This window comes from Corella eumyota, chromosome 6 (assembly GCF_963082875.1).
Source record: "Corella eumyota chromosome 6, kaCorEumy4.1, whole genome shotgun sequence".
Classification (NCBI taxonomy): domain Eukaryota; kingdom Metazoa; phylum Chordata; class Ascidiacea; order Phlebobranchia; family Corellidae; genus Corella; species Corella eumyota.
This window is the reverse complement of record NC_137495.1, coordinates 569,918-597,040: the sequence shown is the minus strand read 5'-3', so window position 1 is coordinate 597,040 and position 27,123 is coordinate 569,918. Positions and strand designations below refer to the sequence as shown.

The following is a 27,123-nucleotide window of genomic DNA, read 5'->3' as shown; positions in this document are numbered from 1 at the left end:
GATAAAACCTTTAATTTTTGATAAAAATCGGTGAAAGGTTGTTTTGAATTTTTTTTTCGAAATAATAAGTGCGTTGAATTTAAATTTACAGTTTATATTGGCATTTACTGGCGTTTTTACACTACAAAACCTTATATATATACTCTATAAATTTGTAGCTATTCTAATCATAATATTCGACCGTATTTTAAACAAATTTAAAACTTCCAAAAATATAATTTTTTGTGGCAATTAAACTATATTTCTTGCGCCAATTAAGCTTTCGGTATTTAAATTTTAATAACATTTCCAAATTACCTGTTAAACTTGGAATTAAATCACTAAACTTGGTGTAAAAAGTAAATTCTGAGCTCGCCAAACTTAAAACAATCGATAAAACAAACAACATTGTTATTCCATTGTTGCTCATTGTTATTAAATATGATTGTATTCGTAACAATGACTAATATACAACTGAACAATCACTATTATTATCACATGCAAACTTAAATATTAAGAATGCTAAAAAACAATTTTTAACACGATTCCAACTATTCTATTTTTATTGTTTAAAACTTTCGAATACAATCCATTATTGTCACGTCATAAACAATCAGTGACGTCATCGCCTTTTTCGTTCAGGTGTTCATATTGTTAGAACATCATTCCCCGTAATTGTGACGTCACACGGTCGTTTAGAAAGATTTATTTAAAGTCTTGCCGTTCGCTATTCATCCGCGGGCGAGATTCCGTGTTAATGCGCAAGGATCTACTTGTCGTAATGTAGCTCGACGTGCTTTGAATTCGACCGTTCTTACCGCTCACTAGGGGGCCTAAATGATATTATTATGACGTATTAGTGACGTCATTAATACATTTTTTCTAATTAAGATTTTTTTTACCTTCGTTTTCTTTCTTATGACAACATAATAGGTTAACAATCGGGTCCATCCAAGCCTTTCTGACGTCATCGCGCCGAACACAAAAGAAATAGAAAACGAACAAACCCTGAAATATGACGTCACAATAAAAATTAATTAGACACACTTGAAAACTATAACTAATCATATCTTTTAGTTGAAAATTTTCACAAACTTTTTATCACAGTAAATTACGTTCAAAAAGTTGGTCGGGTTTTTAAGAAGATTAAAATAAGTAAAATTTGCTATGGAAATTTATTTCTTAATTATTAAGGCGTTTTGAAATAGTCCACGAAAAACATGAAAAACTCTAATTTTCTTAAACCGATGTAAAAAATGACTTTAAAAGACGTAAACTCTTAAATTTACCTAAACTAAATTCGAAAACAGCAAAAAGGCAATTCTTATGAAAGTTAAACGCTTGATTATATAAAAAATTTAAAAAAAACTCTAAAATGGTCCTTAAAAAACGCTTAAAATAACCTTAACTAATGTCGAAAAATCAAAAATTAATTTCTATATAAGTTGAATGCTTAATTATCTAAGAAACTTTAAAAAAAACTCTATTACCTGAACCGACGTCGAAACAGCGAACAACCAAGAGAACACAACCTGAGTCTCCAGATGTCGCGATACAACAATAGGGACGGCAAAAACCCACGACATCCCCATCAATATTGCCACCACTAGGGCGCGCAACACGTGCATGGCTGGCGTCTCCTCAACGGACGACTGCACCTGTCAAAAAAATATTAAGATTGCTCAGTACTGACATCATGCGGCTGATAAAATTTTGAGATTTGTCTCAAAATTTTTTTTACCTTTTTTCTTCCCCACGTAATTGCACGGATGACTAGGTACGCTATGACGATATTGATGACGAGGGCGACGCCCACGAACAAGAGAAACCCGAAATGAAGGGAATTTCCCTTTAACCAGCAATAATTTTCACCTACGTAGTTGGACCACATATCGTTCGGTGTGGAACAATCTGGATTGTGACGTCATTATTAAAAAAACTTTTAAACAATTTATAATTCCAGATTTCGACACTTACCTTTTTCATTTTCTTGTGACGTCAGAAACGATATAACAATGGTAACGAGAACAATAATAAACGATCCAGTATAAATCATAACCGCAAAAAATTTCCAATTTGTGACGTCATTTCGGTCAAAACATTTCACGAATATTCTAAAAAAAATTACATCTATGACGTCAATATTTTGATTGTCACGTATGAGTCTTCCATTATGACGTGTACAAGTTTATTTATGACGTATGAGTCTTCTATTATGACGTACCTGTACATAGTGTAACTCTCCGCCAACATCCAACCCCAAGCAGCCAACAAGAAGAAGTGAATAATGGCGGTTATGACGACACAAAGGTAGCGGGGATGTGTTCGTTCGACTCCGAGCATGAAGATGGAGTAAGCGAAGATGAGGACGACGCACAAGTTAACATGGATCTCGCTCGACCTCACTCTCCGGAGCTCTCTGCGTTAGATAAGCTAGTTATTTGTCGCTTAGCTATTGTGACGTCATATTATGACGTAGTCGAGTATAATAAGGCGTTTACCATTTGTGACGTCATCTTATAATGTAATTTATTGGTTAAATGTCTTAACTATTATGACGTCATCGTATAAAGGCTTTGCAAACTAATGTGACGTCATCGTATGACGTAGACTCTTAATTCTGATGCCACCTAATACTTATGACGTCACTACACTATGACGTAATACTTACGGTAGTTTAGCGAACAGAATGACGGTGAGCAGAAGGAAGACGACGCAGACGGTGAAGCCGACCTCGCTGGCGATATGGAGAGCAATGCTGTTCAATTCATCTTCATATACTCCCTGCAGATATAATGGGTTTAAATGAGGTTAAGAACTTCGGGTTAATTTGGCGTTTTTTGACAATTTTGAATTGTTTTCTTACCACTACTAGCGCGAAACTTGTCGTGTGGTTGCATGCGCAGTGGACTGTGTCGTCTATGACGTCAGTGCGGCAGCCTACGTCACTCCAAATCTGGTTTGTTTCGTTGTAGAAACTGCAAGTCTCCGTTGAGCATTCCTAAACAAAAATTAAGCTTTTTTTCGATTTTTTATTTCTTTAAAGTTTGTTTTATTAACAGGGGGTTATAGAAGCATTATTGTTACCTCTTTGCTCATGTTTTTGTCTTGTTTAAATGCAAATGATACGGGGACGCTGATTTTTTCACCTTTCTCGTTTAAAACAGTCGCAGTTATAATCTGAAAATAAGGGAAAAAATTAAAAAGGTTCTTGGTAACTCATCTTTAGACATCTAAACCCAAGACTACTCGGCCTTCGACAACTTGTCCCCGGACATCTTAATTTCAAGACAATTTAGCCCGGACCATCTCAACCCAAGACGGTAGGCACCGGGCATTTTAACCCAAGGCGATTTGGCCTCGGGCATCTCAGCCCCAAGGCAACTTAACCCCAAGACAACCCGGCCTTGAACAATTCGGCCCCGGACATTTCAACCCAAGGCGGTTCGGCATTGGACGACTAAACACAGGACATCTCAATACCAAGACAACTTGGCCTCGGACCATTCATTCCCAGGCATTTCAACTCAAGATGATTCGGCCTCGGGCATCTCAACCCCAATATAATTCGGCCCCAAGACAACCCGGCCTTGGACAATATATTCCTAGGCATTTCAACCCAAGACGGTTCGGCTTTGGTCAACTAAACACAGGACATCTCAATCTCAAGATGATTCGGCCCCAAAACAACTCGGTCCTGCTTTTCAGCCCAAAAACAATTTAACACTAGGCATCATAACCCCGGAAAACCTTACCTTACAGCACCTCCTTCTTAATATTTAAAACGAATTTAAAATCCTTGAAGTTAAATTATTTAGGAATGTAATCATCGCCCACCAAGTTAGAGTCAAATTAATTTTGTTTTCTTACTTCTGAAACTTGTTTTTCAGACGGAAACAAATCAGCGTCCTTGTACGCCACAAAAAACAATCGAAGCTTCTTAACGTCACTCTCGTTTAAGTGTGACGTCAGATTGGATTCTATTGTGAGGTATTGGGCCGAGGTTGAATGGTTAAAAGGATGGAAAGTTTGCGCGGAAACTTCGTTCGTTTCGTCAATGTCAAATGCCTTGAAAATAAATATTTTTTCACTTTACCTTAAGGTAATAGGTTTTATATTTTTATTGGCGAAGATTGTGCTGTTATGACGTGTTTAAGCTATCTGTAAACGCTGGGCTTTAGGAGGGATAAATAATGTGGCATTACTGCGGTTCGAACCAGAAATCTTTCGGTGTGTTTACGCCATCTGTAAACGCAGGGCTTAAGGGTGAATATTGTGGCATTGGTGCTGCTCGAACCCTAGACTTATATATAACTAGACATAATTAAACTCTTTACTGTTCCAATGTCTCACCTTGACCTCTAATTCAGGGGTCATGAACTTATAGCTTGAGTTCAACTTTGCTTTTCCTATAAAACTTTCCACGATCGAACCCAACTCTGACTTTTGTGACGTCATAACACGTGATTGTACATTGGAGGTTGTACTTAGAATGTTTGTCAACACAGCGGAAGTAATCTAAAATTAATTAAGACGTCATAAATATTTTTACTGGTTGTCTTTCTTACATCATAGCGCAACCTTGATTTACCTCGTTTGATTGGCTCGAGTCATCGCCACGTGACTTATTTTGATCGATTGTTCTAAGAACGTCGACGGTGTCCTCGATATCCTGTGACGTCAGATTCATTGATTGTGACGTAATAAGCCTTAGATCACCAGTAATTGTATTTAAATCTTCTGTAGATGTTGTGTTATCGGCGGAGAGCAAATTTATCTTTAAAAAAATGATTTTTGAGTTAAGTTATTAATTACACCAAAGTAATTATCTAATTAGTTTATTAATTAGAAAATTTTCAACTTTTACACCTACCTCCTTCTTAATATCTGCCACACTTTTCTCACACGAGGTCAAAGTAAAAGTCGAGTTCACTAATCTCGAGTCATCAGAACAATATATACTTGCTCGAGGTCGCCCTGTGACGTCATAAAGTTGTGATTGTTACAAGAAAATATAAAGAGATAAATGTTAGAACAATATTGCTTTATAGTGACAAGGTGATTATGACGTCATATTGACCTGATTGACAAACTTCGATCGAATCTGTAAACGTTCCAGAATTCGTTTCAGGAAAAGTAAAATTTTTCCCGTCGTGGAAAATTACATTCGTCAAACAACCTGGCATTATTACGTCACTTGGGGGGTTCGCTTTTGCTTGAATTATTATTGGTGACGTAGTAAGTTCTTGTGACGTCATCGGTTGAGTCGTGTCACGTGGTTGAGTCGTAACAATCGGGGTCGTTGGAGGACATTCAACTTTTTAAAAGAAGCTTATTATTACGTCACAACAAAATCGATTGCGTCACAAACTTTTATAATTACGTCACAAACTAATATGATTGATTACGTCACAAACAAATTCGATTACGTCACAAACTCATTATTTAAATTTAATTTAAAATTAAATCTCGAACCATATTCTGTGAAGTTTTTCTCGCAAATTGAAGGCAGCAATCTTGAACAAGAATAAATCGGAAGAAAACCGGATCTTAAGTCTGCAGGGGGGTTCATTTCACATTTGGAAACACTGGGAAAATTTAATTAATAAATAGTTGGAAACACTGGCGAAATTAAGTTGAAAAATTATTGGAAACACTGGCGAATAAATAGAAAAAAAATGGAAACTCTAAAAATGAGAAAAGTTCGTCTAACCTCCAGAATTCTTTTCCGTTGATGACGTAGTCAAGTTTATCAATGACCTCATCAGTGATGTTTGCAAGGTCGGCAAGTTTGCTATTGTGACGTAAGCATCGCGCGATAGAAGAGGAATAATTTAAGGGGGAAGGGTGGAAAAGAAAAATTGTTCCATTTTGAAGCATTGACGTCACCGCTGCTTCATCTATGACGTAATAATACAAGTTTTTTGTATTCCAGAGAATTATCACTGATTAAAAATTTATTAATACAGTATTCTTAAACTTTGCAATTTTTTTTACAATTTTTTTTTCTTACCATCTTTTTTGTTCTCGCAAACAAATCCCCCATTTTCCTTCCCACAACTCCCGGCCCCCCAGGTCCCGTTCGGGTTCAAATAAACGCAATAATTCCGGTTTTCTGGCACCCAACCTGGTTTGCCTGGGGCCCAGTTCTAAACAGAAAAGGACATTTTTTAAGTTTGAGGTTTGGAGTTCGATTCGCAGTGTTGAAAAGTCTTAGATAATTTTAAGAAATTTTACTTCAAAATTTAATCTCGGATCACACGCAGGCTGATGTCCGGGTAATCTGATGACGTCACCGGTACTTTGCCAGCCCCAACTTGTGGGTGTAAAGGTTCTCCCCCCGACCCAATACTTTGTTATCCTGGAGTCGTTCGCTATAAAGTAAAATTGATGACGTCATGTGTTGATTACGTAATATAACACTTACTGACATAATTATTGGCATCACTACTCTTAAAATCGAAATATTTATGACGTCACACATTAATGACGCTGCCACCCCCATGACGTCATAATAATGCTTATTATTATCCTGACCTTTCTTAACTTTCTCGAACTTCTCGGTAATAATTTGCTGAGTTTTCTGGTCCCAGATATTCGCCAAACTTAACCCTTGTTGAACGCATTCCATCCTAGCTTCCCAATAAGTCGAAGGTTGATCGTAGATTGTGTAAATACTTTGGTTGGTTTGGATCGTTATTATTTTACTTGAACTCTCTAGAAATAAAATTTGTTGCTTATAAGATTGATTTAAACATGATTTTGTATAATTTGTTATTGGGAGATGTGGTATAGGCGCAATCTTGGGGTTTTTGGGTTCGATTCCAGCCTATGTGTTATGATTAATATTTTGAGTGTGTTATCATACTGTGGACAAATCAGAGCATTGCCACCTGAGGTCCTAGGTTTGACACCCACTACTTCTACTTTAGAGGGTCCTGATTTAAGAAACCTTAATTACTAATTCTGAGTCCAAAACTGATTGATTTATTATTAAACAAGTGATATATCATCAATAAAATAATGCTCAATGAATCTGCTTTAGCTATACCCAATACATAAGCAAAAAACTGAGTTTATTAATGTTATATTCTTAGTAAAAATAACCAACCTGTACTCTCACTTATCCGGTCCTCTTTGTTGCACAGATCCTTGTTGCATTCCAGACATTTCGTGATATCTTCATCGTTATCTCCCCTCTCTGGTGATGGGCAGTTGTGGATGCAATATTTCCGCAAGCGGGTGCTAGTGCGCTGCGTGCCGCACTTATTCTGCGCGTGAAAAATAGCGTGCTTTAAACTAATTCCGCGTGCAATGTTCAAGTTGAGTTTAAGCTGGGATTTCAATATTTAAAAAATAAATTATAAAACTTACCTGATGAGGTTGGCATCGTATTGGTTCCGCCTCGTTGCACAAATCGTTTTGATTGACAGCTACGTCACAATTATAACAATACAGACAATCTAGAATATAACAAAGTTTAATCGTATAATTTCAAAAAATTAGTTAATTGAATTTTAATTTACTGTAATATTTAGGTATTTTAAATACTTACAATTTTGTGGGATTAAATCCAGATATAAAACAAGAAACAATAATATCCCAATCTTCATCTTAATTTTATTTAATTTTATCTTCTTTTATTTTTACAATTTTTTTTAATTCTTTTCTTCTTTTCAATTTGTTTTTAAAATTTTTTAAATTTAGGAATTTAATTTTTATAATTCTGTTAAAAAGTAATTTTAAAACCTGTTTCAATATTTTAAGTTTTTAAATTCTAACAAGTCAACATGTTTATGCTTCTCAAACTTTTAAATCATTTCCGTTTTTTTCCAACTTTCAATAACTTTCTACTTCCCTTTCGATTGTCTTTCGTTTATACGTCACAGGTGACGTTCTTCTCTACCTTATGACGTCACAGAATTAATATCTACTCACAGTTCTTTGAATTTTAAACAAAAACAAAAAAATCTGGTTTCTAAGAATTTATTTTCACGCAAGATGATTTAAATGACATATTTACAATTCAGGAAATAATTTTAATTAAGTATCAGTAATTAGAGATGTTTAATTAGTGATAGTTTTCGATGATTAATTTTTAATCTTTTTTAAAAAATTCGAATAAGCAAAAATTTGGAGTTCGCAAAAGTTCAGCAAATTTTAAAATAATTTCGACAACAAACGACAACCAATCAGAACGCAGAAAACAAAAACGTAGCTTGGTCGTATTGTGTGACCTCCATTTTCCTTGGTGACTTCATCACCTTTCATCATGACGTCACTCGAGTCACGTGGTGCGGGGGTCAACGGGGTCGAATGCTCGGGACCACATGACAACAATGACCAGGTCACGTGACAATCTTGTTCGCTCGGGCATGAAGTTTTTCTATACCAAGTTCCTTTGCTACAAAAATATTTTTATTAATTTTTTTTTTACTTTTTTTTTAGATTTTTTGGTGACTTCAACTTACTTTCCTTTGTTCTTACACATGACGTCACCACTGCAGTCCCCACATGCGTCATTTCCGGTGCATTTATCCTCGGATTTGATGCAATTTCCGTTCGCACATCTAAACAAGTTAAGAAATCGTTTATTTTTAAACTTAAACAAATTTTTCTGGAAATAAAAGGTTTAAAGTCAATTGGGTCAGGGTAACGATTGTTATTCTATGTTTAGATGATACTGACCTTCCCACATCGAGGATAAATCGATTAAAAACAAATTTAACCCCAATTCTTACCTGAAAGTGCTGTCATCACAACCACACTCATCCTCGTTATTTTCACACTGGTTGAAACCGTCGCAAACTTGGTTCAAGTTGATTTCCTTCCCGCTCGTGCATTTGTAAGTACAGTTTGCCTGTGTAAGCAGTTAAATTTAGTCATTAAGAATGTAAAACTAAAATTCATTAATTTAGGGCTTATTATTAATTAATTTAAGCTTATATTTGATATATAATTAATGTTGTTACTTTCTGTGTCTGAATTGGCAGACAGTTAATTAGGCAGCACCTGGGTAAATTTAATTATTCATTAGTAAGTGAATTACTTAAAATTAATTAATTTTGGGTTAAATTTGGTATTGATATTACGAATTTTAAAATTGGCAGATAGTTAATTTATCAATAACTTAATAAACTAACTGTTAACTTGTGCTAATTAGCACTTTTTTATTTGTTTTTTATGTCTTATTGAGCATTTTAACATTGGCCCAAATTCCCTTTTTTTATTTCCCAAGTTGTAAATTAGATTAAAATCGATTTTTTTACTTCATCTTTGTTGTCGTCACAATGTTGAATTTTGTCACAAATTCGATTTTCCCCCAAACATTTTCCAACGCATTTCATTCCACCACATTTCGAATTACATTCCACTTCGGGAACACATTTGTCTGAAACATAAAAAAGTAAAAATAATGATTTGTGACGTCATAATTATTTTAATCTTACCTCCCATGACCTCACAATGAACCACTCCATTGCAACTACACTCGTCACTACTCATGACGTCACCACAGTCATTGTTACCGTTGCATCGGAGTCTGACGTCAATCTCTTTACCGTCGCTGCATCGAAATTTGCCGATTTCTGTCGTTGTGACGTCAGGTACAATCGTCGTTGTGACGTCATACTTCATGGTCGTCGGTTTTACTTCGTCGCTGTTATCTCCACAATCGTCAATGCTGTTTTCTGTGACGTCATAATTAAAATAGAATGTGATTGTGTTTCTACAACAACATATTACAAGGAGCTTTGTGACGTCACATACCCACTAAATATTGTGGAATACATCGATTGTTTGCACATTTGTAAACATTCGAACAAACACATTCATCGCTTGTGTCGTCACAATCATCTATTCCATTGCAAACATTCTCCCCCGCTATACATCTGTGACGTAATAATAAGTTACCAAGCTATACATCTGTGACGTAATAAGAAGTTACCAAGCTATACATCTGTGACGTCTACAAAAGTCAACTACAATATGACGTCATACCTTCCATTGTTACACACGAATGCGTTCGTACAATTACATTCGTCGCTCGAGTCTCCGCATTGGTCGATTCCGTCGCACTGATTATGACGTAACACTGCGTTCCCGTTGTTACAATCGAACTTGGCGCAACCTACTTCGTCACTTCCGTCCCGACAATCGTCATTTCCGTCACATTTTAGGTTCAAGTTGATGCATCTGATATTAGAGTGGAGTTTTAAGTGGAGTTTAAATTAAAGTTTTAATTACTTGACGGAAGTTGGAGTTTTATTAATTGGAATTTTAGTTAAACTTTGTTAATTGGAGTTTTAATTAATTGAAGTTTTAAATTTGAGTTGTTAATTGGGGGTTTTATTTTAATTTTAATTGGGGTTGGTTTTTCTTTTTCTTACTTTTTGTTGTCGCACACAAACGTAAACGAACAATTGCATTCGTCACTAATGACGTCATCTTGGCAATCGTTTACTCCGTCACAAACGTGGCCTCCGTATACCTATGACGTCACAATATAGCCTAATTATATTGTCACTACATTCTACGAATCAAAAAAATGATATGCTTGTAGTTTTTACGTCACGATAGTTACCTTAGAAACAGACGATGACGTCATACAAGTGATGACGGTGCAGTTTCCGTTCTCGTAATCTTCGTCGTGACCATCGTAACAATCAACCACTCCATCGCAAACAAATCTTGGGAAATGTAATAAGTTGAAATATAAACGTTAAATATGAGGTTGATGGTCACTCCAGAGCGATGGATTTAAAATATTATTAAAGGGCGTTCGGTCATTTTAACTCTGGATGTCTTAAATCTAAAGGCCCGTTCACACGGCGTACGCAACGTAACGTAGTGTAAGATTTCGCAACCATTTAAAATGAACAGAGTCGTTTACACGTGCGAAAGTTTGCGAAAGTTACGTAAGATTTCGTAAAGTTTTGTAGCTGAAGCGAAATTTAAGCAAGATTTCGTAAGCGGTATACTTTTATTAGATATTTTGTATTTGTTAATCCCTAGAACTCGTAAAGTTACGTAACGCAGAGTTACCTTGTAGTGTGAACAGGCCTTAAGACACTTTACCCCTAAAGGGTCCTTTGTTTAATAAAATACAAGAAGGAATACTGTATAACTATGGGGTAGTACGTAGCTCTACAAGGATATCTGGGGCTATGTTGTACATACCCGGTCAGTTTACCCCTAAATAATTACAACCCCTTAAGCTTTTTAACTGAAGTTAAGTATAAATGGGGGCTTTATTGTACGGAATCGTTTAATTTACCGCTAAATAACTCTTAGGGTTTATTTTATTAAAGTAAATGAACGAAAGAAGGTGTTTTTAAATTGATTTGTCTTAGCTATAAACTGTGTTTGGTTCAAGATGACATTGGGCTACTTAATGTTCTTTAAAACGAGTTAAAAATATTACAACCTTTGGTTAACATGTCTTCCATCTCCACACTGGAAGTAGGTACAATTCTGCTCATCTGTGTCGTCGATACAGTCGCTTATTTTGTCACAATGGTACATTTCGTCCACACATCCCGACCCATCTTTGCATCTAAATTCGCCCCCTTCACAAACTAATTCGGTGTCCTAGAACATTTAAATAAAACTAGATTTTTAAACTTAAACTTTGTAAACTTTTTCTTATATTATAATCCAGTTTAAAATTCCAATCTTTTTTTGTTAATATTTAAACTTTTTCGTTTCGCAATTATAACAATGGGACAATGGGTTAACAATTAACAAAGTTAACAATGCCCACAACAATGCTTACAAGTAACAATGGGTCAACAATGCTTATGTTAACTTACAGTGTTGCCCTGAATTTCTCCATACCTATCGTAATAATCATCATTGTTCGATTTTAATGAACTAGGGACAGGGGCTGGCGGGGGTCTGGGCCTTAATCTCCCTAAAATTGTCAAATAATTAATCCTTGACTTTAATTAGTTTTAAATAAATTGATAAAAATTAATTAGTAAATTACAACCAAATTAATTACCCTGTGAAAGTGCACATAAACCTAAAACTATTAATAATAATATCTTCATTTTTATTTAAAAAGACTGATTATTCTTATTAACTTAAACACTCTATAAAACTTTACAATATCTTCTTTTTTTTAACTATCAACTAATTAATCGTTTTTTATTTAAATTAAAATATTTTTCACATCAATATCTTAAGGACATTGAAATATTTTTACTATGTACTTGTGACGTCATGAAACGTCACAATTTCCAGGAATTGAAACGTCATAATAACTTCTTCTGTAGAGAGAAAGATATTAAAATTAAAACATAATTCTTTTACAAAAAAACAAATATTTTTTTTATTTATGTTAACACTATTTAGTAAAATTAACATATTTATTAATAACAAAAACGGGACTTACGACAATATAGTTAGCAAATCAAAATAAATTAATATTTTAATAAAATATATAATATGTTTAATAATCTATGTTAATTTGTGATAACAGTACAATAAGTTAAATAAAGGGTTATATTTTACAAAAATATACTAAATGTTTAAAACAATTTAACAACCTCTACAAAATGATAAAAGTTAAATATGTTATATTAAATAAATTAAAGCAAACCCCCCCCCCCAAAAAAAAAACCTTCACAAAATAATGACCACCCCTTTCCCCCCCTTCCAAAAAAAATACAATGACCACCCCTTTCACCCAAAAAAACCAAGAGTTCTCCCCCTTAACCCCTTCCCCAAAAATAATTTAAAAAATTTTGTATATAAACAAATACAAAAAGAATAATTAGTTTGGTTTAAATATAAAAAATTATTGCTTCAAAAATTTGGATTTTTTCAGTTTTTCTTCTAGTTCTAAAGCTTTCATTTCATCTTCTAAGATTTTATCTTCATCTTCAAGGACTGGTTGTAACCCTTTATTTAATGCAATGATGGCATCTAAAATTAATTGATATTGGCATTTTTTATTCAGATAAAGAAATTTTAAAATAACAAACCTAAATTTAATTTGGATTTTAGTCCAATGCAACAATATAAAAAATTAAAACTGGTTTTTAAAATTGAGCTTAAGACAAACCATAACAGAACACACTTATACATGAGTTACTGTCATTTTGACTCAAAAATTTAGGTGTTTAGATTGATATTAAGAAGGTAATATAAGTACTAAGTTGAATATATACTCACCATTTGATATGGGCTTAGGGGGATCTCCCCTATACCCCCCATTATCGATGCAAAATTGGATAAATGCCCTCCAGTGTTGGTTGTAGTTTAAAACATCAGGGTCTCCAATCACAATAAGTAACAACGCAGCTCTTGTAACAGCAACATTGAATCTCTGAAATTTAACATAAACACTTAGTTTTTATCCTTTTTAAATATTAACTTTTAAAATAAAAAAGTGCGGGCAAATATTGATTGTTATCATATTACGACAATTAAAATCCTGTCACAATGGTTACTCCAACCCAGCCTTGAGTTGTCTTTGGCAGTTTGGGATATTATAGATAATAATTGCCCGTTAATTATCCTGCTGATTAAGTGCTGGCTTAGCAGGAGTTCGTCCCATTTATTGCGCCATACTCAAGAGCGCTACAGCATTAGATCGCTATTAAATTGATTGTGTAATATTTAAAAAATGGGGTGTTTGCAGGTAGAAATAATTGTTAATATATAAAGTTAATTTTACTTTTTCGTTGACCAGAAATCCAAGATTAAACTTTTTATCGATCTTATAATGTTGAGTATTACTCCGCACTGTACTAATAATAATAACTCTCCGTTCATCTCCTTGAAACGCTTCGACTGTTCCAACTCTGATATGCTCAGGGTTGTTTAATTTACTCTGGCAAAAAAAGAAAAAAATCAAAAAATGACCTTAATTTACCTAAGTGTTATAAAATCAGGCATGATTAATTAACCATTAAAATACGGCATGATTAATTAACCGGCTAATTGATATCCTCCCTTTAATAAAGGTCTGTGCTGTTAATGTTTACCTGATAATGATCAAAATTTAACCAAGTTATCTTAATTTTAACATACCGAGTCAATTTGTTCCATTTCGTCGTCTTCCTCCTTTTGTTTATCTGAAATACTTGGATACAAATATTGTTGGATCTTTTTAACCTGGAAATCAAAAAACAAAAAATTGTTTTACAAAAAAAGTTAAATTCTTTTTTTTTTATCCTTGATGTGGAAAGGTCGACTTCACAACCTAAACATAGAGTAACATCAGTTACCCTAACCCAGTCTCAAGTTGCCTGTAGCAGTTTGGAATATTATTATAATTGCTCAATAAATGAGTTGCTGATTAAGTGTTGGCATAGCAAGAGTTCATATTGTTTATAGTGCCTTGTTGATTATATTCCAATCTGGCAAAGTCAACTTGAGACAAGTTCGGGGTAACCAATGTTACTCTATGTTTGGGTCGTAAAGTCATCCTTCCCACAACGAGGATAAACAAAAATAATAACAAACATATTTTTTGAGTATAAAATATCAACCTGTTTACTGTATGGAGTTATGATTCCAATTTCTTTCGGGGTTACCCCATTTCCTCTTTCTTTAAGCAGTTTGTTGACATATTGAATTACCTAATAAAATAAATGCTTTCATATGTGAGTTGTATTGATACTGCTAGTTAAGTTACCTAATGGGACAGTTTCTATTAAATTACTTTAAAATATAATTACAACCCATTTTTTGCCCATACTAATTGACCTGCCAACCACAAACAGAAGATTTTTAAAGGCCTATAATTTAATATAATGTTATAATCTTTTTTACAGCTAGTGTTTCACTTATAAAAGGAAAAATAATGAATAGTGGGGTATAGCGACCATTGCATCAGATTCCGAGTTAAAAGGTTTCAGGTTCAAGCCGCACCAATGCCACACTATTCAACCTTAAGCCAAGCAGTTATGGATAGCTTAAACACATCACAACAGCATACTCTTACCCGATATAAAATTTAAAAAACCTATTCCTTAAAGGTGATACAGAAATAAAAGTCAATTAAACCTGGTTTATCTCAAATTTATTGAAATAGGATGGACTGTTTTTTTCTTGCTCGTTTTGACCCTTCACGCCGTGAAAGATAACTGGAAAACCCTTCTTAGGAAGTTCTTGCCATTCACAGAGAGAATATCTGAGCTTTTCATCCAGGCAAGCTTGCAGTTCGTTGTCATAGAAAAATTGGTTTGGAATTTTTATAATAGCTGGACAAAAATATTAGGTTGTTAATGTTTTTATATACAGGTCAATAGACTGCCCTATGGTTGCATTATAATTGTTGTAATATGGTCGCAACTCTTAACTAAAATTTGTCCGTGATAATTTATCTGAGCACCACCAACAGCGGTTTTATTTGTTTTAAGGTTTACATTGGACACACATTGCCACTAAGCTCCAATATATTTAAATTACCATTTGGTTACATATTACCTTTTTTTTGTATAAATTCATCCTCGATGTGGGAAGGTCAAATGCGCGACCTTAACATAGAGTAACATCAGTTACTCCGACCCAGTCTTGAGTTGCCTGTGCCAGTTTGGAAAATTATAGATTATAATTGCCCGATAATTATGCTGCTAATTAAGTGATGGCTCAGCAGGAGTTCATGCCGTTTATAGCGCCTTACTCAAGGGCGCTACGGCATGAGATCAGTGGGGATTAAACTCACGTCTTCATTTGAAAATAAATAGTTGAAAAAAAATACAAAATATTACCTTCATGGCTTCTGTAATTGTTGAGCAATTTTGTTAAAAATCTTTCGTCGTATTCCTGTTTATCCTCGATGGCTGGATTGGGTTTGTAAATAGTCTGGGTTTCCATTATTCTTTCCATGTAGGATTTTCCTGTGTTAGATCACAATAGATACAAATTAATGGCAACACTTAAATTTCTCGCTCTTTGTGAACCATAAATTAAAAAATTAAAAATCTTACCAAGTCCATATTTTAAGGCAATAGTTGAAATTATCACAGGACCTAGTTGTTTAGGATCACCAGCAAGAATTAAACGTCCAGTCTTCGACTGAAAAATTAAATCAAAAAAAAGTATTTAAAAACTTTTCATAGTTCAATTTTCAGTAAGCCTAAATATTCCAAGCCTAAATATAACCCACCAAAACACCGGCAACAGCTGTCATGATTTCTGGTTCTTGTGCGTTTCCGGCTTCATCGGCAAAAACAAAATCAAAATGATCATTTGGAAACCCTGCTGATGCCAGTCTGTTAAACATTTACACAAATGGTATTTCAACACATGTTAAGTATAACAAGCAGGTTATTTAGCGAACAACATTATTAGGTTAACAACATACCAGCAACATGGTGTAGTGATTAGAACACTTGGCTTCACTACATGAGGTCCTGGTTTCGATTCCTACTGCTCTCATGCTGTACTACCCTTAAGTAAAGTGCTATAAACGGTATGAACTCCTGCTGAGCCAACACTTATTAGCAGAATAAATATCGGGCAATTATAATCTGTAATATCCCAAACTGGCTAAAACACTGGGTCTGGGTAACTGATGTTACTCTATGTTTAGGTTGTAAAGTCGACTTTTCCACATCGAGGATAAATAATTATCTAGAAATACCTCAGTTTGGCTAAAAACCAAGGTCTTAGGAAAATGATTCAAATTATTACCTTCCTGCCAGCGTAACTGTCGTTGCTAAAACTTGGATTCCCATTAAATTACTTTTGGATGGAAAATAATAATCATGATCAGAATAATTGTAATTTGTTTTTCCCATAAAGTTCTAAAAGGAAGAATTATTTGCAGATTATCAAGTGTAAACATAATTTATATTTTAAAGCAGAAAATTAGATTTTAAATTTTGCAATATTAAATTGTTTAGGATACACCTCCTTACAATATTTTACCCATGATAATTTACCTGCACACCACAAACAGCAGTTTTATTTATTTTGTAGCCCTATAAATTGGACATTTATTTATATATTATTAACTAAGCTCCATTATATATGGATAAAAATAATAAACAATAAATACTTTTGGTTTGTCTTTAAACCAGTGCCGGAAAGGCCTCGTCCAAGCACATAACCTGAACACATCGCAATCTGGATCGTACTCTAGCATTCTTTGCATAATCAAATCAGTTGCATTATTGGATGGGGCACAAACTAATATGTGGGCATTTGGCTGTGTTTTCAGCACCTATTTCAAAGTAATGAAACTTTAGTTTTTTGTAATTTTGTATAATCTATACCTTCTATTTACTGCCCTGGGAAAAATACAAGTCAGTCTTTTAAACCGGCAGCATGGTGTAGTGGTAAGAACATTCGCTACACCACACATGAGGTCGTGGGTTTAATCCCCACTGATCTCATTCTGTAGCGCCCTTGAGTAAGGTGCTATAAACGGTATAAACTCCTGCTGAGCCAGTACTTAATCAGCAGCTCAATTATTGGGCAATTATAGTCTCTATAATATCCCAAACTGCCACAGGCAACTTGAGACTGGGTCGGAGTAACTGATGTTACTCTATGTTTAGGTCGCGCATTCGACTTTCCCACATCGAGAATAAAGATATATACAAAAAAAAACTAAAACATAGATCATTACTTTAGTCCAGTCTAGTGTTGCTATCGTTAATTTGTTATATCACTGACCTAGTAATATTGTCCAATAATAAACCTGTTTATATTGTCTTTTATTGGCCCAGCAGAAATATGGAAAGCAGCTTTATAAAATCACCTTGCTCAAAAAATGAATTTGCCATAAAAATTAAAATTAAATAACCTGCAGAACAGCTTCCACTAAAGTTGACGTCTTCCCAGTACCAGGAGGTCCATAAATAATGTATGGAACTTTAGATTGTCCAAAAACAATCGACTTTACAGCCTTATATTGCTCAGCATTGTTGTTTATATTCTTGTTGTAGAAAGTGCTAAATTGATGTTATAAATTAGAGGTCGACAAGATGGAAAATTACCTTTTTTTTGTATATATCTTTATTCTCGATGTGGGAAAGTCGAATGCGTGACTTCAACATAGAGTAACATCAGTTACTCTGACCCAGTCTCAAGTTGCCTGTGGCAGTTTGGGATATTATAGATTATAATTGCCTGATAATTATGCTGCTGATCAAGTGCTAGCTCAGCAGAAGTTCATACAGTTTATAGCGCCTTACTCAAGGGCGCTACAGCATGAACTCAGTGGGGATTGAACCCACGACCTCATTGTGGTGAAGCAAGTGTTCTTACCATTACACCATGCTGCCGGTTTTTAAAATTTGAAAATATAAAATAACATTTTGATTTCTGTTTTTCTGACATTATGTTAAAATACAACTTACTCTAAATCCCTGGAAACATGAGAACTGTTATCATCTTCTGGAAATAATAAATGAGGATAATGATCGGTCAGAAATGGGCTGATGGATCGTTGTTTTCCTCGGAATGGAAACCGTGACATTGAAAATCGAATCGCGAACCTCATATCGGGTTTATACTGTTTGATGAATCTAAAAATCATTTACAAATTATTAAACAATGTATGTATAGATATTGTGGAAATATAGGCTTATGTCCTAACCACTACATTAAGCTGCTGACTTTATAAACATTATGAAATTTAAGGTCCGAATTAGTAAAAGTTTATTAACTTTGCGCTGAATCCAATAATTAAGTGGTCTTGGTTTTCTTCATGCACAAAACCCTGATATTCCTTTGGGTTTTCACCCTCAGTATATGCCCGAACAAAAATCTGGTCTCCTCTTAGCACTGAAGGTCGACGTTCAGCAAGATTTTTAAGCTAAAAGAACGAAATTTAAAACAAAAAGGTTTTAAAAATATGTGTAAAAAAGTTGAAAATAAATATATGAATCCTGATGGTCAAAATTACAGAAAAAAATTATACAAATTAGTTTTAATGAACTAAAAGTAGTACAATTTAGTAATTACAATATTTAATTAAACTTTTACCTTTAATTTAAATCTTTTTGTTAATTTCTCCAATTTTTTGTTTTGTTTTCCATACTTGCTGACTTCCTTAACAATTTGAACCTCCTCTACCCAAATTAGATTGGAAAACTTTTTCGTGTAATTTTCTTTTGTCAACTTTTTCTCTAGTAGAACTCTTAAAAAATAAAAAATAAAATAGAATGCACAACATTATATATATTTAACTTTATATCCTTTTTTTCTCGGTGTGGAAAGGTAAACTTTACAACCTAAACATAGAGTAACATTTGTTACCCCGACCCAGTCTCAAATTGAATTTGTTAATTTGAGATATTACAGATTATAATTGCCCGATAATTAACCTACTGTTTGAGTTTAAATAAGTAGGAGTTTAAATTGTTTATAGCGCCTTACTCAAGGTCACACAGCATAAAAGCAATAATATTATTAAAGGTTTTAATAAAAATAGATATGCTTTGTTCACCTGTCAAAGGTATTAGACAACCATATTTGCTTTTTAAATAGAAGTTAGCATTTTAATATTAAAACAAACCTGACAAGCAAAAACTAACTTTGCTTTAATATTTGATTAGCACTTAAAACTTGTGTTTGTTTAAAGTTGTGTAATTAAATAAATAGTTGGCTTACCTTATCGGGCTTGGCTGGTTTTCGTTTTTGTATTCATTTTCTACAAAATTTTTGATTCCTTTTGGAACTCTGTATTGCTGGATTTTCAATACTCTTTTAAGATTGTTTCTAAAAAAGTTAAAATTTTTATTTTATAACATTCAATAGGCTACCCTATGGTTGAAATTTTAATTGTTGTAGTATGGCGCAACTCTCGACTAATATGTGCCTACAGTAATTATCTTGCAGGCCTTAAACGACAACATTATTTATTTTGTAGTTCTATAAATTGGACAAACATATTTATTAAAACTTTTTATTTTAATGTTATTTCTTACCCGACACATATTGGTCTATCTGAGCTTCGGTCATAATTAAACCCAAGTTTAAAAGGTGGAATAAAATGTTTTCTTCTATAAGGTCCCGTCATTAAGTCTCCTGAGCCCATTTTCTCAATCAAGTCATTGGTTTTGCTGAATTCTAAAACTCGAGCCATTGTTACATCCTTCGTTTCATCACAATGAATTTCAAATTCTATTATGACATCACAAGCAAGATATGCTGGTTCTTTCATGTAACATTTTACAACAATATTGTATTTTCCTCCTATATAAAAAATATAAATGATTAACAAGAGAATTACCAAAATTCGAAAAAAAAAATTGAATCGTGAGCATTGTGTAGTGGTAAGAACACTTGCCTTACTACATGAGATCCTGATTTCGATTCCCACTGCCCTTATGCTGTAGTGCCCTCACATAAGGCGCTATAAACGGTAAGGACTCCCCCTGAGCCAACACTCAATCAGCAGTATAATTATCGAGCAACTATAATCAATAATATCCCAAACTGCTAAAGTTAACTTGAGACTTGGTCAGGGTAACAAATGTTACTCTATGTTTAGGTCGTATTGTGACCTTTACACATCAAAGATAAAAAAATAAGCAAATAATGGTGTATTAAAAACAAAATAGAAAAACAACTTATGTTATGTACTTAATGGGTGAGAGGGCATTGATTTTAACCCTCACAAAATATTTTAAAATTACCTTCAGGCATTCTTATATCCCTGTTTTGTTTTACTCCATTAGAAATGTCACTAAACTCAATTTTCGGGTCCTCACTGAGTTGGTAAACTGCCTTAATAATCACCTCATCCAATGTGTTGTTTGAAATTTGAAGTGTTATTTCAGCGCTATCACAATCCTAAAAAAGCTAAGTTTTTAAAAATCTTTTGTTATTTAAAACACTTCACACTTAAAAACTAAATTATTTACATTTAAATTGGCAGGGGTTTTTATTACATTATGTTTAGTATTATCTTTAAGAGGCTATAGTAAAAAATGTTGTTTAAGTTTTTACCTTAATTCGACACTTATAATGTCCCAAGCTTTCTGATGAATAACCATCATTATCTATCTCTAAACAGTCTATGGTGATATCTTCATTGGATATGTAATTTTCTCTGAAAAATACAAAAATTTACAGATAAAAAATGACAATAAATACCAGTTTTAAAACCAATATATATGTGTATCTTTTGCTTTGAATAAAAAAAACAGTTTTACATGTATATAACATAAACTAAAAGTTAGTCATTTCACCTTTCTACTGTGTTTTTTAGTTTTTCAGTTAAAATTTTTCTTTTTTCTTCCCTTTCCATTTCACTTGAAATTCTATCCATTTTAAAAAAAACCTAATTAGGCTGTAAAGTATTTAAAATTTTAAAATTGTTAAACTGTAGCTTATTTTGGATAAATCCACATAAGCTAACTTTTAATTTTATAAACAAACAGTTTTTGATGTTGATTTGAAATGAAATTGTTATTTATTTGCTGTCAAGCTTTGGCGTATTTTTCCTCCCTATTTAAATAATAAGTTCCAATGCTTTTAACTATAACTTGTTTATCGAATTTGCGGGTTATTTAACAACTCTTATCACATGGGAACTCTAACCTCGTTTTTCTAGTATTGAATCATTTTTTCAACGATTGATTTCCTCTTTTTATTAAGTGCAAATGTTCGTTTTAAAAAATAGTTAGGCAATTTCGTTCTGCTGAACGGACGCCACTTAATAAACATGGATTTAGATATTACTTAAATTCAGAGTTTATTTCCGTAAGATTTAGCCAGAATTTTATATTCTTGTTTCATCCAACAACTAAAGAATGTTAATTAAAAATTAAAATTAATAAATCGCTACAAAACTAAATTAAATACACTTTGTCCAACAGGCCTACTTAATCATTAACAAAATGATTAATTTGGTAAACAACGTTATGGTTATGGTGATTTTTTCACTTAATAAACAATATGTTTGCCCTAGCCATAATACCTATATACACTCCATTATTGTCATATGACTAAGGTTTAATATCGGTTATATACATTATACATTTAAATGGGTTGCCGTTCTTACTGTCTTTATTTATGAGTAATAACTAAAGTTGGTTTATATAAAGGTTAAATTAGTGCCTTAACTATTTATAAATACTTGTTTATTTAAACTAAACTTTGGACTTCAGTTTTATTTGCTTTTTTATCGCGTTTTTGCTAGTTTTTAAACGTTTAATTTAACGTTTTGTACATTTATGTTTTTATCTAACTTTAGTTATAACAAAATATTCGTTAAAAACATTTGATATTGTCTTAATCAATTGGGTATTATGACGTTTTTGCCTACGTCACTGTCAGACGTTATTTCCTACTAATATTTACTGTTAGTAACTGGTTTAAAATACGGGAAAGTACCTTGCACGAAACAAACGTTTGTCTATGACGTCATAGCAATACAGCGCTTCTAGGCATTTTGCAAAAAATGAATAAAAGGCGTGGGTGGAAAGTCACGTGGTCTGAATCCCGTGATACAGAGGGGAATTTGGGTGATGGGGAATTCTATTGCAAATCTACATATTTTTCTGTACTGACCAGTTTTAGTTTTACTGTTTTAAAGGCGCTTTAAAATAGAAGTTTAACAGATTGTATTTAACGAATTTAACATTTTTTTAGATTCTGTTGGTATATTATTATATCTTAAAAAGTTTCAAAAATGTCGGAACAAGGAATTACTTGCCCAGAAAAATGGGAACAAATTGTATTTGTAGTGTCTTTGGCTTTTTCGATTTTCTTTACTGTTGCAAGTTATTGTTTTGATTGGTCAATAACGGATTGCGAAAAATGTGGAAGATATTGCTTAGCGGGTTTCGTCTGCTGGTGTTCGTATGCTATGGTTTTGATATTTTTCTTCCGGCCTTTTGCTTGGTGTGTTCAAAGTGAAGAACGATTTTCATTTGTGGTTGGCGTTATGTATTTTGTAGCGTTATTATTTGTTGTAGTGTGGGCTTTAATCAAACTTATTAAATGGTATAAACAACGCCAAGCACTGCAACCACTTTAAATACCAACTTAAATGTCTATGGTATTTGTAAATAAATGTAAATTTAAATAAATGTGTATTTGGTTGAACAGAATTTTAGCAAGTATTTTTTGTAAATTGGTAAAAGCAGTCAAGTGTTAAGTGACGTCGGTCTTGTTACAAAACGCTATGCTCTAATAAACCTTCATTGTTACACGATAGAGCTCAGGTTAAGGTTATTTTTGAAGTTGAAAAACAAATTTTTTGGGAATGAAAATGTCACTTCAGAAAAGTTTAAGTTTGTTTTATTTAGATAATCAGTTGTTTTTATATATTTGTTTTTGTTGGCGCGTTTACAGCTCTTGTTAGTTACTACTTTTGTATACTAAACTCTATTTTAAAAGAGTTGCAGAGATAATTTGAGGTATTTTTACAAAATTTTAGATTTTTGTGATACAATCAGAATGAAAAACCTAATTTCAATTTTACTCTCAGTCGTGACAACACTCTTGTTGATGAACAAGCATCCTCTACAATGTGCTGTGGTTTTACTTTTTATGTACTTGTTCTATCGACTAAATGTAACCTTCACATTATCTAATTTTAATTTTATTTTCAGTGGAGTTTATTTATTTTTTTTTCCGTTCATTGCATTCGGTTATTGCTTATACATATTTTACTATACCCTTTTAGCAATATGTTTTGGCTTTGATCAACCAATCAAAACTGAAAGACGACGCAGGAAGTCTCATGTTAAAAAAAAGAAGAAATCTGAAAGAAAAAAACAATCAAATAGCAATGTGAAACCTCTAGGAGAATCACTCGAACTTTTATAGTAATAAAAATTCGTGTTGTAAAGCTGCTTGTGTAGGCAAAACGTATGACAAAAACAAAGTCAAATTTGAACAGTTTAGTGTTTACGCTCGCTTACGTTTTGTTGTAAATATTCGAAAAAAAATTGTTTATTGAGCGTTATATGATATCATTTAAACTGCACTAACTGTTAATTTACTTTCTGTGACAACTTACCGATTGGTAAATAACAGTTAATAAAAAATGTGGAGCTACTTTATTTTGTTGTTTCTACAGTAGTTTCTCAATTTTGGTACTGTCTTTGTTTTAATTAGTTAATCAGTTGTTTTTATATATTTGTTTTTTGTTGGCGCATGGACAGCTTTTATTAGTTACTACTTTTGTATACTAAACTTTATTTTAAAAGGGTTGCAGAAATAAATTAATAAAGTTTTCAACTATTTTTAGATTTTGTTTTTAAAAATTTTGGATTTTTTGTTAAACAAAACAAATGGATTTTATTGCGCACATACCTACTATTAGCCTAGAAACTTCGGTATCGTATGGGTGTTGTGTGGAATTAGCGATGGCTTTAACTTTTGTGTGCATTCTTTATTTAATATTTCATAACGACAGAGTTTGTAATTTTATCGAAAGGTTTCATTTATTTCTTCTTCTGGCGGTTTCATTCGGTTATTAAGTGTACCTAACTCATTACGACTCTTTCTGTTATGCATTAAGATTACGACTCTTTCTGTTATGCATTAACTCATTACGACTCTTTCTCTCATCTATTAAGAGCATTGGCTGGCAACCAACCAGTACTTGTAAGACGCATGAACAGTGGAAGCCCGTTCATTACTTCCCTACAAAAAATGATCAGAATGTTAATTTTGCTTTTGTGTTTTGGCCTTTTGATTTATGTATTGACAGCGAAGACAACTTCCCTTGGATGGTAGCTGTTGTGTATTTTATTCACGCTTCGTTTTTTATTGCGGTTTGTCTTAATGAACTTGTGAACAACATAAAAAACGCCGCCCAGAAAACCAACTAAACTATAAATTAATACAAGTATAATATAAAACAATATTGGAAATGTATATTATTGGTTTAAATGTAGATGGCTTTTGTAAATAAATGTTATTACAACAAAACGTTTGTTATTACAAGTTTAATAAAATTGTGAACAATATTGAAAAGATTCCACAGATTTGGGTTAAAATCAGTCAAGTGTATAAACACGTGGTTCTTGACATTGCACTATAAGTTTAAGGGGATTTACCTAAGTTACCTGAAGGGACTTTTATTTTAAGGACACGTATGCATTTCTGACGAAAAAAGATTTTTTTGGGTTTTATTTATTTTGCAAAAAGACTGCACCAGTATAACTGCGTTTACATTTAAGAGTAATTTTTTGGTTTATTCGTAATCAGAAATTTGTCTTAAAAAAAAGCTTATTGATTGCTTAAAAGCACGTTATAAGAATAAATATAATGCCAACAAAAAGTATTTTGCGAAAAAGGTTTTTTTTTGTGAAAAAAGGTTTCTCCAAGAATATTTATTACATTACTCGTTGTTAAAATGTTTGACTTAATTCAACCTCGCAAGTTTTGACAAAACAATCTAGAAAAACAGATTAAAAGGTGGTACTGTATTGAAAGAGTCTAGTCTATTTATTTTAGTCAAATCCAAATAACGAAATAGTTTTTCTTTTCCTAAATCATTTTAAGTTTTTGCGAGCAGTTCTTTAATAGGATTTTGTAGAATCAGATATAAATTTAGGGTAATAATATATTTCAAATTCAAGTCATTTTGAAAGTACCTTTAAAAATAGAAATAAAAACTTTTAACAGTTTTAAATACCTAATTTATATCAACGTTTATTTTCTATACTAAACAAGACTAAAATAGTATAGTTTGGGTGTCTATATTGTCATATTTTAAATGTTGAAAAAACATCTGTAAACGACAATTAAATATGTTTAGATAATTTTTTATATTTTTTTAAAGTTTAAAAAGAAATTGAAAATGGAGTGTCCGGACAGAATGGAGCAACATATATTTTTTTATTGTTCCTTAGTGTCAATCTTACTCACTTTTAAACGAAGAATTGATGATGAACCTTTATCAATTTGTGATTGTAATAAACGTCTATCTCGATGTGGAGTGGCTGTTTTGTGCGATATTTCTTACGCTATTAATTTCGTTTTTTTATTTCGGCCTTTTGGTTTATGTATTGACAGCAAAGACCGCGTTTCTAGGATGGTAGCTGTTGTGTATTTTATTCACTTCTCCTTTTTTATTGCGGTTTGTTTTAATGAACTTGTTGAACAACATAAAAAACTCCGCTCAGAAAAGGAACAAAATAAGAACAAAATACAAGTATAATATAAAACAATATGGGAAATGTATATTATTGGTTTAAATGTAGATGGCTTTTGTAAATAAATGTTATTACAACATAACGTTTGTTAATATAAGTTTAATAAAATTTTTGGAGAGGTTTCACAGGCTTAGGTAAAATCAGTCAAGTGTATAGTCACGTGGTTCTTGTCACAATAAATAACGTTGTGCTCTATTTAACGTGTGTAATAGCGTATAAGGGTTCTTGACATTGCACCATAAGTTTAAGGGGATTTACCTAAGTTACCTGAAGGGACTTTTATTTTAAGGCCACGTATGCCTTTCTGACGAAAAAAGATTGTTTTGGGTTTTATTTATTTTGCAAAAAAGACTGTGCCAGTATAACTGCGTTTACATTTAAAAGTATTTTTTGGGTTTATTCGTAATCAGAAATTTGTCTTAAAAAAAGCTTATTGATTGCTTAAAAGCACGTTATATGAATAAATATATAACAAAAAGTATTTTGCGAAAAAGGTTTTTTTGTGAATGGGTAAAAGCAGTCATGTGTTAAGTGACGTGGATCTTGTCACAAGACGCTATGCTCTAATAAACCTTCATTGTTACACGGTAGAGCTCAGGTTAAGGTTATTATTTAAGTTGAAAAACAAATTATTTGGGGATGAAAATGCCACTTCAGAAAAGTTTAATTAAGTTTGTTTTAATTAGTTCATCAGTTGTTTTTATATATTTGTTTTTGTTGGTGCGTTTACAGCTTTTATTAATTACTATTTTTGTATACTTAACTCTATTTTACAAGAGTTGCAGAAATAAGTTAATAAAGTTTTAAAATATTTTTAGATTTTGTTTTTAAAAATTTTGGATTTTTTGTTATATAATGATAATCGAGGATTTCATTGCACATGTACTTACTATTACCCTATTTACTTTATTAATGTATAGGTGTGTTGTATATTTGGCAGTGGCTTCAACTGTTGTGTGCATACTTTATTTAATATTTCATTACGACGGAGTTTTTAATTTTATCGAAAGGTTTCATTTATTTCTTCTTCTGGCGGTTTCATTCGGTTATCAAGTGTACC

The 27,123-nt window shown here is 32.7% G+C and overlaps 3 protein-coding genes across 4 annotated transcripts; all 3 read right to left on the bottom strand.

Annotated features, from left to right (window-relative positions):
• Window positions 1-460: 460 nt before the first annotated feature.
• Window positions 461-7,720, bottom strand: LOC145755501 (uncharacterized). Its single transcript, XM_082571739.1, has 22 exons — window positions 7,535-7,720; window positions 7,354-7,442; window positions 7,091-7,250; window positions 6,517-6,696; window positions 6,217-6,353; window positions 5,993-6,128; window positions 5,693-5,879; window positions 5,455-5,567; window positions 5,060-5,296; window positions 4,853-4,956; window positions 4,571-4,756; window positions 4,333-4,497; window positions 3,850-4,047; window positions 3,067-3,159; window positions 2,846-2,980; window positions 2,651-2,763; window positions 2,204-2,398; window positions 1,957-2,093; window positions 1,721-1,890; window positions 1,470-1,637; window positions 882-987; window positions 461-812 (listed from the first exon to the last, which is right to left on the bottom strand). The coding sequence occupies exons 1-22, from the start codon at window positions 7,590-7,592 to the stop codon at window positions 685-687; spliced, it is 3,195 nt and encodes a 1,064-aa protein (XP_082427865.1). The 5' UTR covers window positions 7,593-7,720; the 3' UTR covers window positions 461-684.
• A 236-nt stretch (window positions 7,721-7,956) lies between these two features.
• LOC145755159 (uncharacterized) lies at window positions 7,957-12,135 on the bottom strand. Its single transcript, XM_082571383.1, has 12 exons — window positions 11,981-12,135; window positions 11,790-11,890; window positions 11,405-11,568; window positions 10,562-10,667; window positions 10,368-10,468; window positions 9,979-10,173; window positions 9,748-9,869; window positions 9,429-9,668; window positions 9,249-9,370; window positions 8,721-8,839; window positions 8,451-8,549; window positions 7,957-8,383 (listed from the first exon to the last, which is right to left on the bottom strand). The coding sequence occupies exons 1-12, from the start codon at window positions 12,027-12,029 to the stop codon at window positions 8,140-8,142; spliced, it is 1,662 nt and encodes a 553-aa protein (XP_082427509.1). The 5' UTR covers window positions 12,030-12,135; the 3' UTR covers window positions 7,957-8,139.
• Window positions 12,136-12,672: 537 nt separating this feature from the next.
• Window positions 12,673-21,383, bottom strand: LOC145754875 (putative helicase mov-10-B.1). 2 transcript variants are annotated; one of them, XM_082571031.1, is made up of 20 exons: window positions 21,138-21,383; window positions 20,896-20,998; window positions 20,583-20,739; window positions 19,872-20,139; window positions 19,555-19,662; window positions 18,928-19,081; window positions 18,609-18,757; window positions 18,300-18,467; window positions 17,744-17,891; window positions 16,994-17,158; window positions 16,627-16,739; window positions 16,100-16,205; window positions 15,921-16,008; window positions 15,702-15,830; window positions 14,995-15,191; window positions 14,478-14,567; window positions 14,017-14,100; window positions 13,661-13,816; window positions 13,156-13,309; window positions 12,673-12,906 (listed from the first exon to the last, which is right to left on the bottom strand). In XM_082571031.1, the coding sequence occupies exons 1-20, from the start codon at window positions 21,215-21,217 to the stop codon at window positions 12,779-12,781; spliced, it is 2,745 nt and encodes a 914-aa protein (XP_082427157.1). In that variant the 5' UTR covers window positions 21,218-21,383; the 3' UTR covers window positions 12,673-12,778. The 2 variants fall into 2 exon arrangements, with proteins under 2 accessions (XP_082427157.1, XP_082427159.1); XM_082571033.1 differs by lacking the exon at window positions 21,138-21,383 and having other exon boundaries at window positions 20,583-20,748; window positions 20,896-20,981.
• Between the last annotated feature and the right edge of the window lie 5,740 nt (window positions 21,384-27,123).

Bases quoted from the DNA above. Each gene is read 5' to 3' on its own strand.
- LOC145755501 (XM_082571739.1), bottom strand. From the start codon at position 7,592: ATGAAGATTGGGATATTATTGTTTCTTGTTTTATATCTGGATTTAATC. The intron at 6,129-6,216 runs GTAAAATTTCTT...TTTTCTGTTTAG, and splicing joins ATCCGAGATTAAATTTTGAA to AACTGGGCCCCAGGCAAACC. The intron at 5,568-5,692 runs GTTAGACGAACT...AAATTTTCCCAG, and splicing joins AACGGAAAAGAATTCTGGAG to TGTTTCCAAATGTGAAATGA.
- LOC145755159 (XM_082571383.1), bottom strand. From the start codon at position 12,029: ATGAAGATATTATTATTAATAGTTTTAGGTTTATGTGCACTTTCACAG. The intron at 10,668-11,404 runs GTTGTAATATTT...ACATTTCCCAAG, and splicing joins GGAAGACATGTTAACCAAAG to ATTTGTTTGCGATGGAGTGG. The intron at 8,840-9,248 runs GTAAAAAAATCG...CTGCTTACACAG, and splicing joins GTGACGACAACAAAGATGAA to GCAAACTGTACTTACAAATG.
- LOC145754875 (XM_082571031.1), bottom strand. From the start codon at position 21,217: ATGGATAGAATTTCAAGTGAAATGGAAAGGGAAGAAAAAAGAAAAATT. The intron at 18,758-18,927 runs GTAAAAGTTTAA...TCGTTCTTTTAG, and splicing joins CAAAAAGATTTAAATTAAAG to CTTAAAAATCTTGCTGAACG. The intron at 12,907-13,155 runs GTGAGTATATAT...AATTAATTTTAG, and splicing joins CCCTAAGCCCATATCAAATG to ATGCCATCATTGCATTAAAT.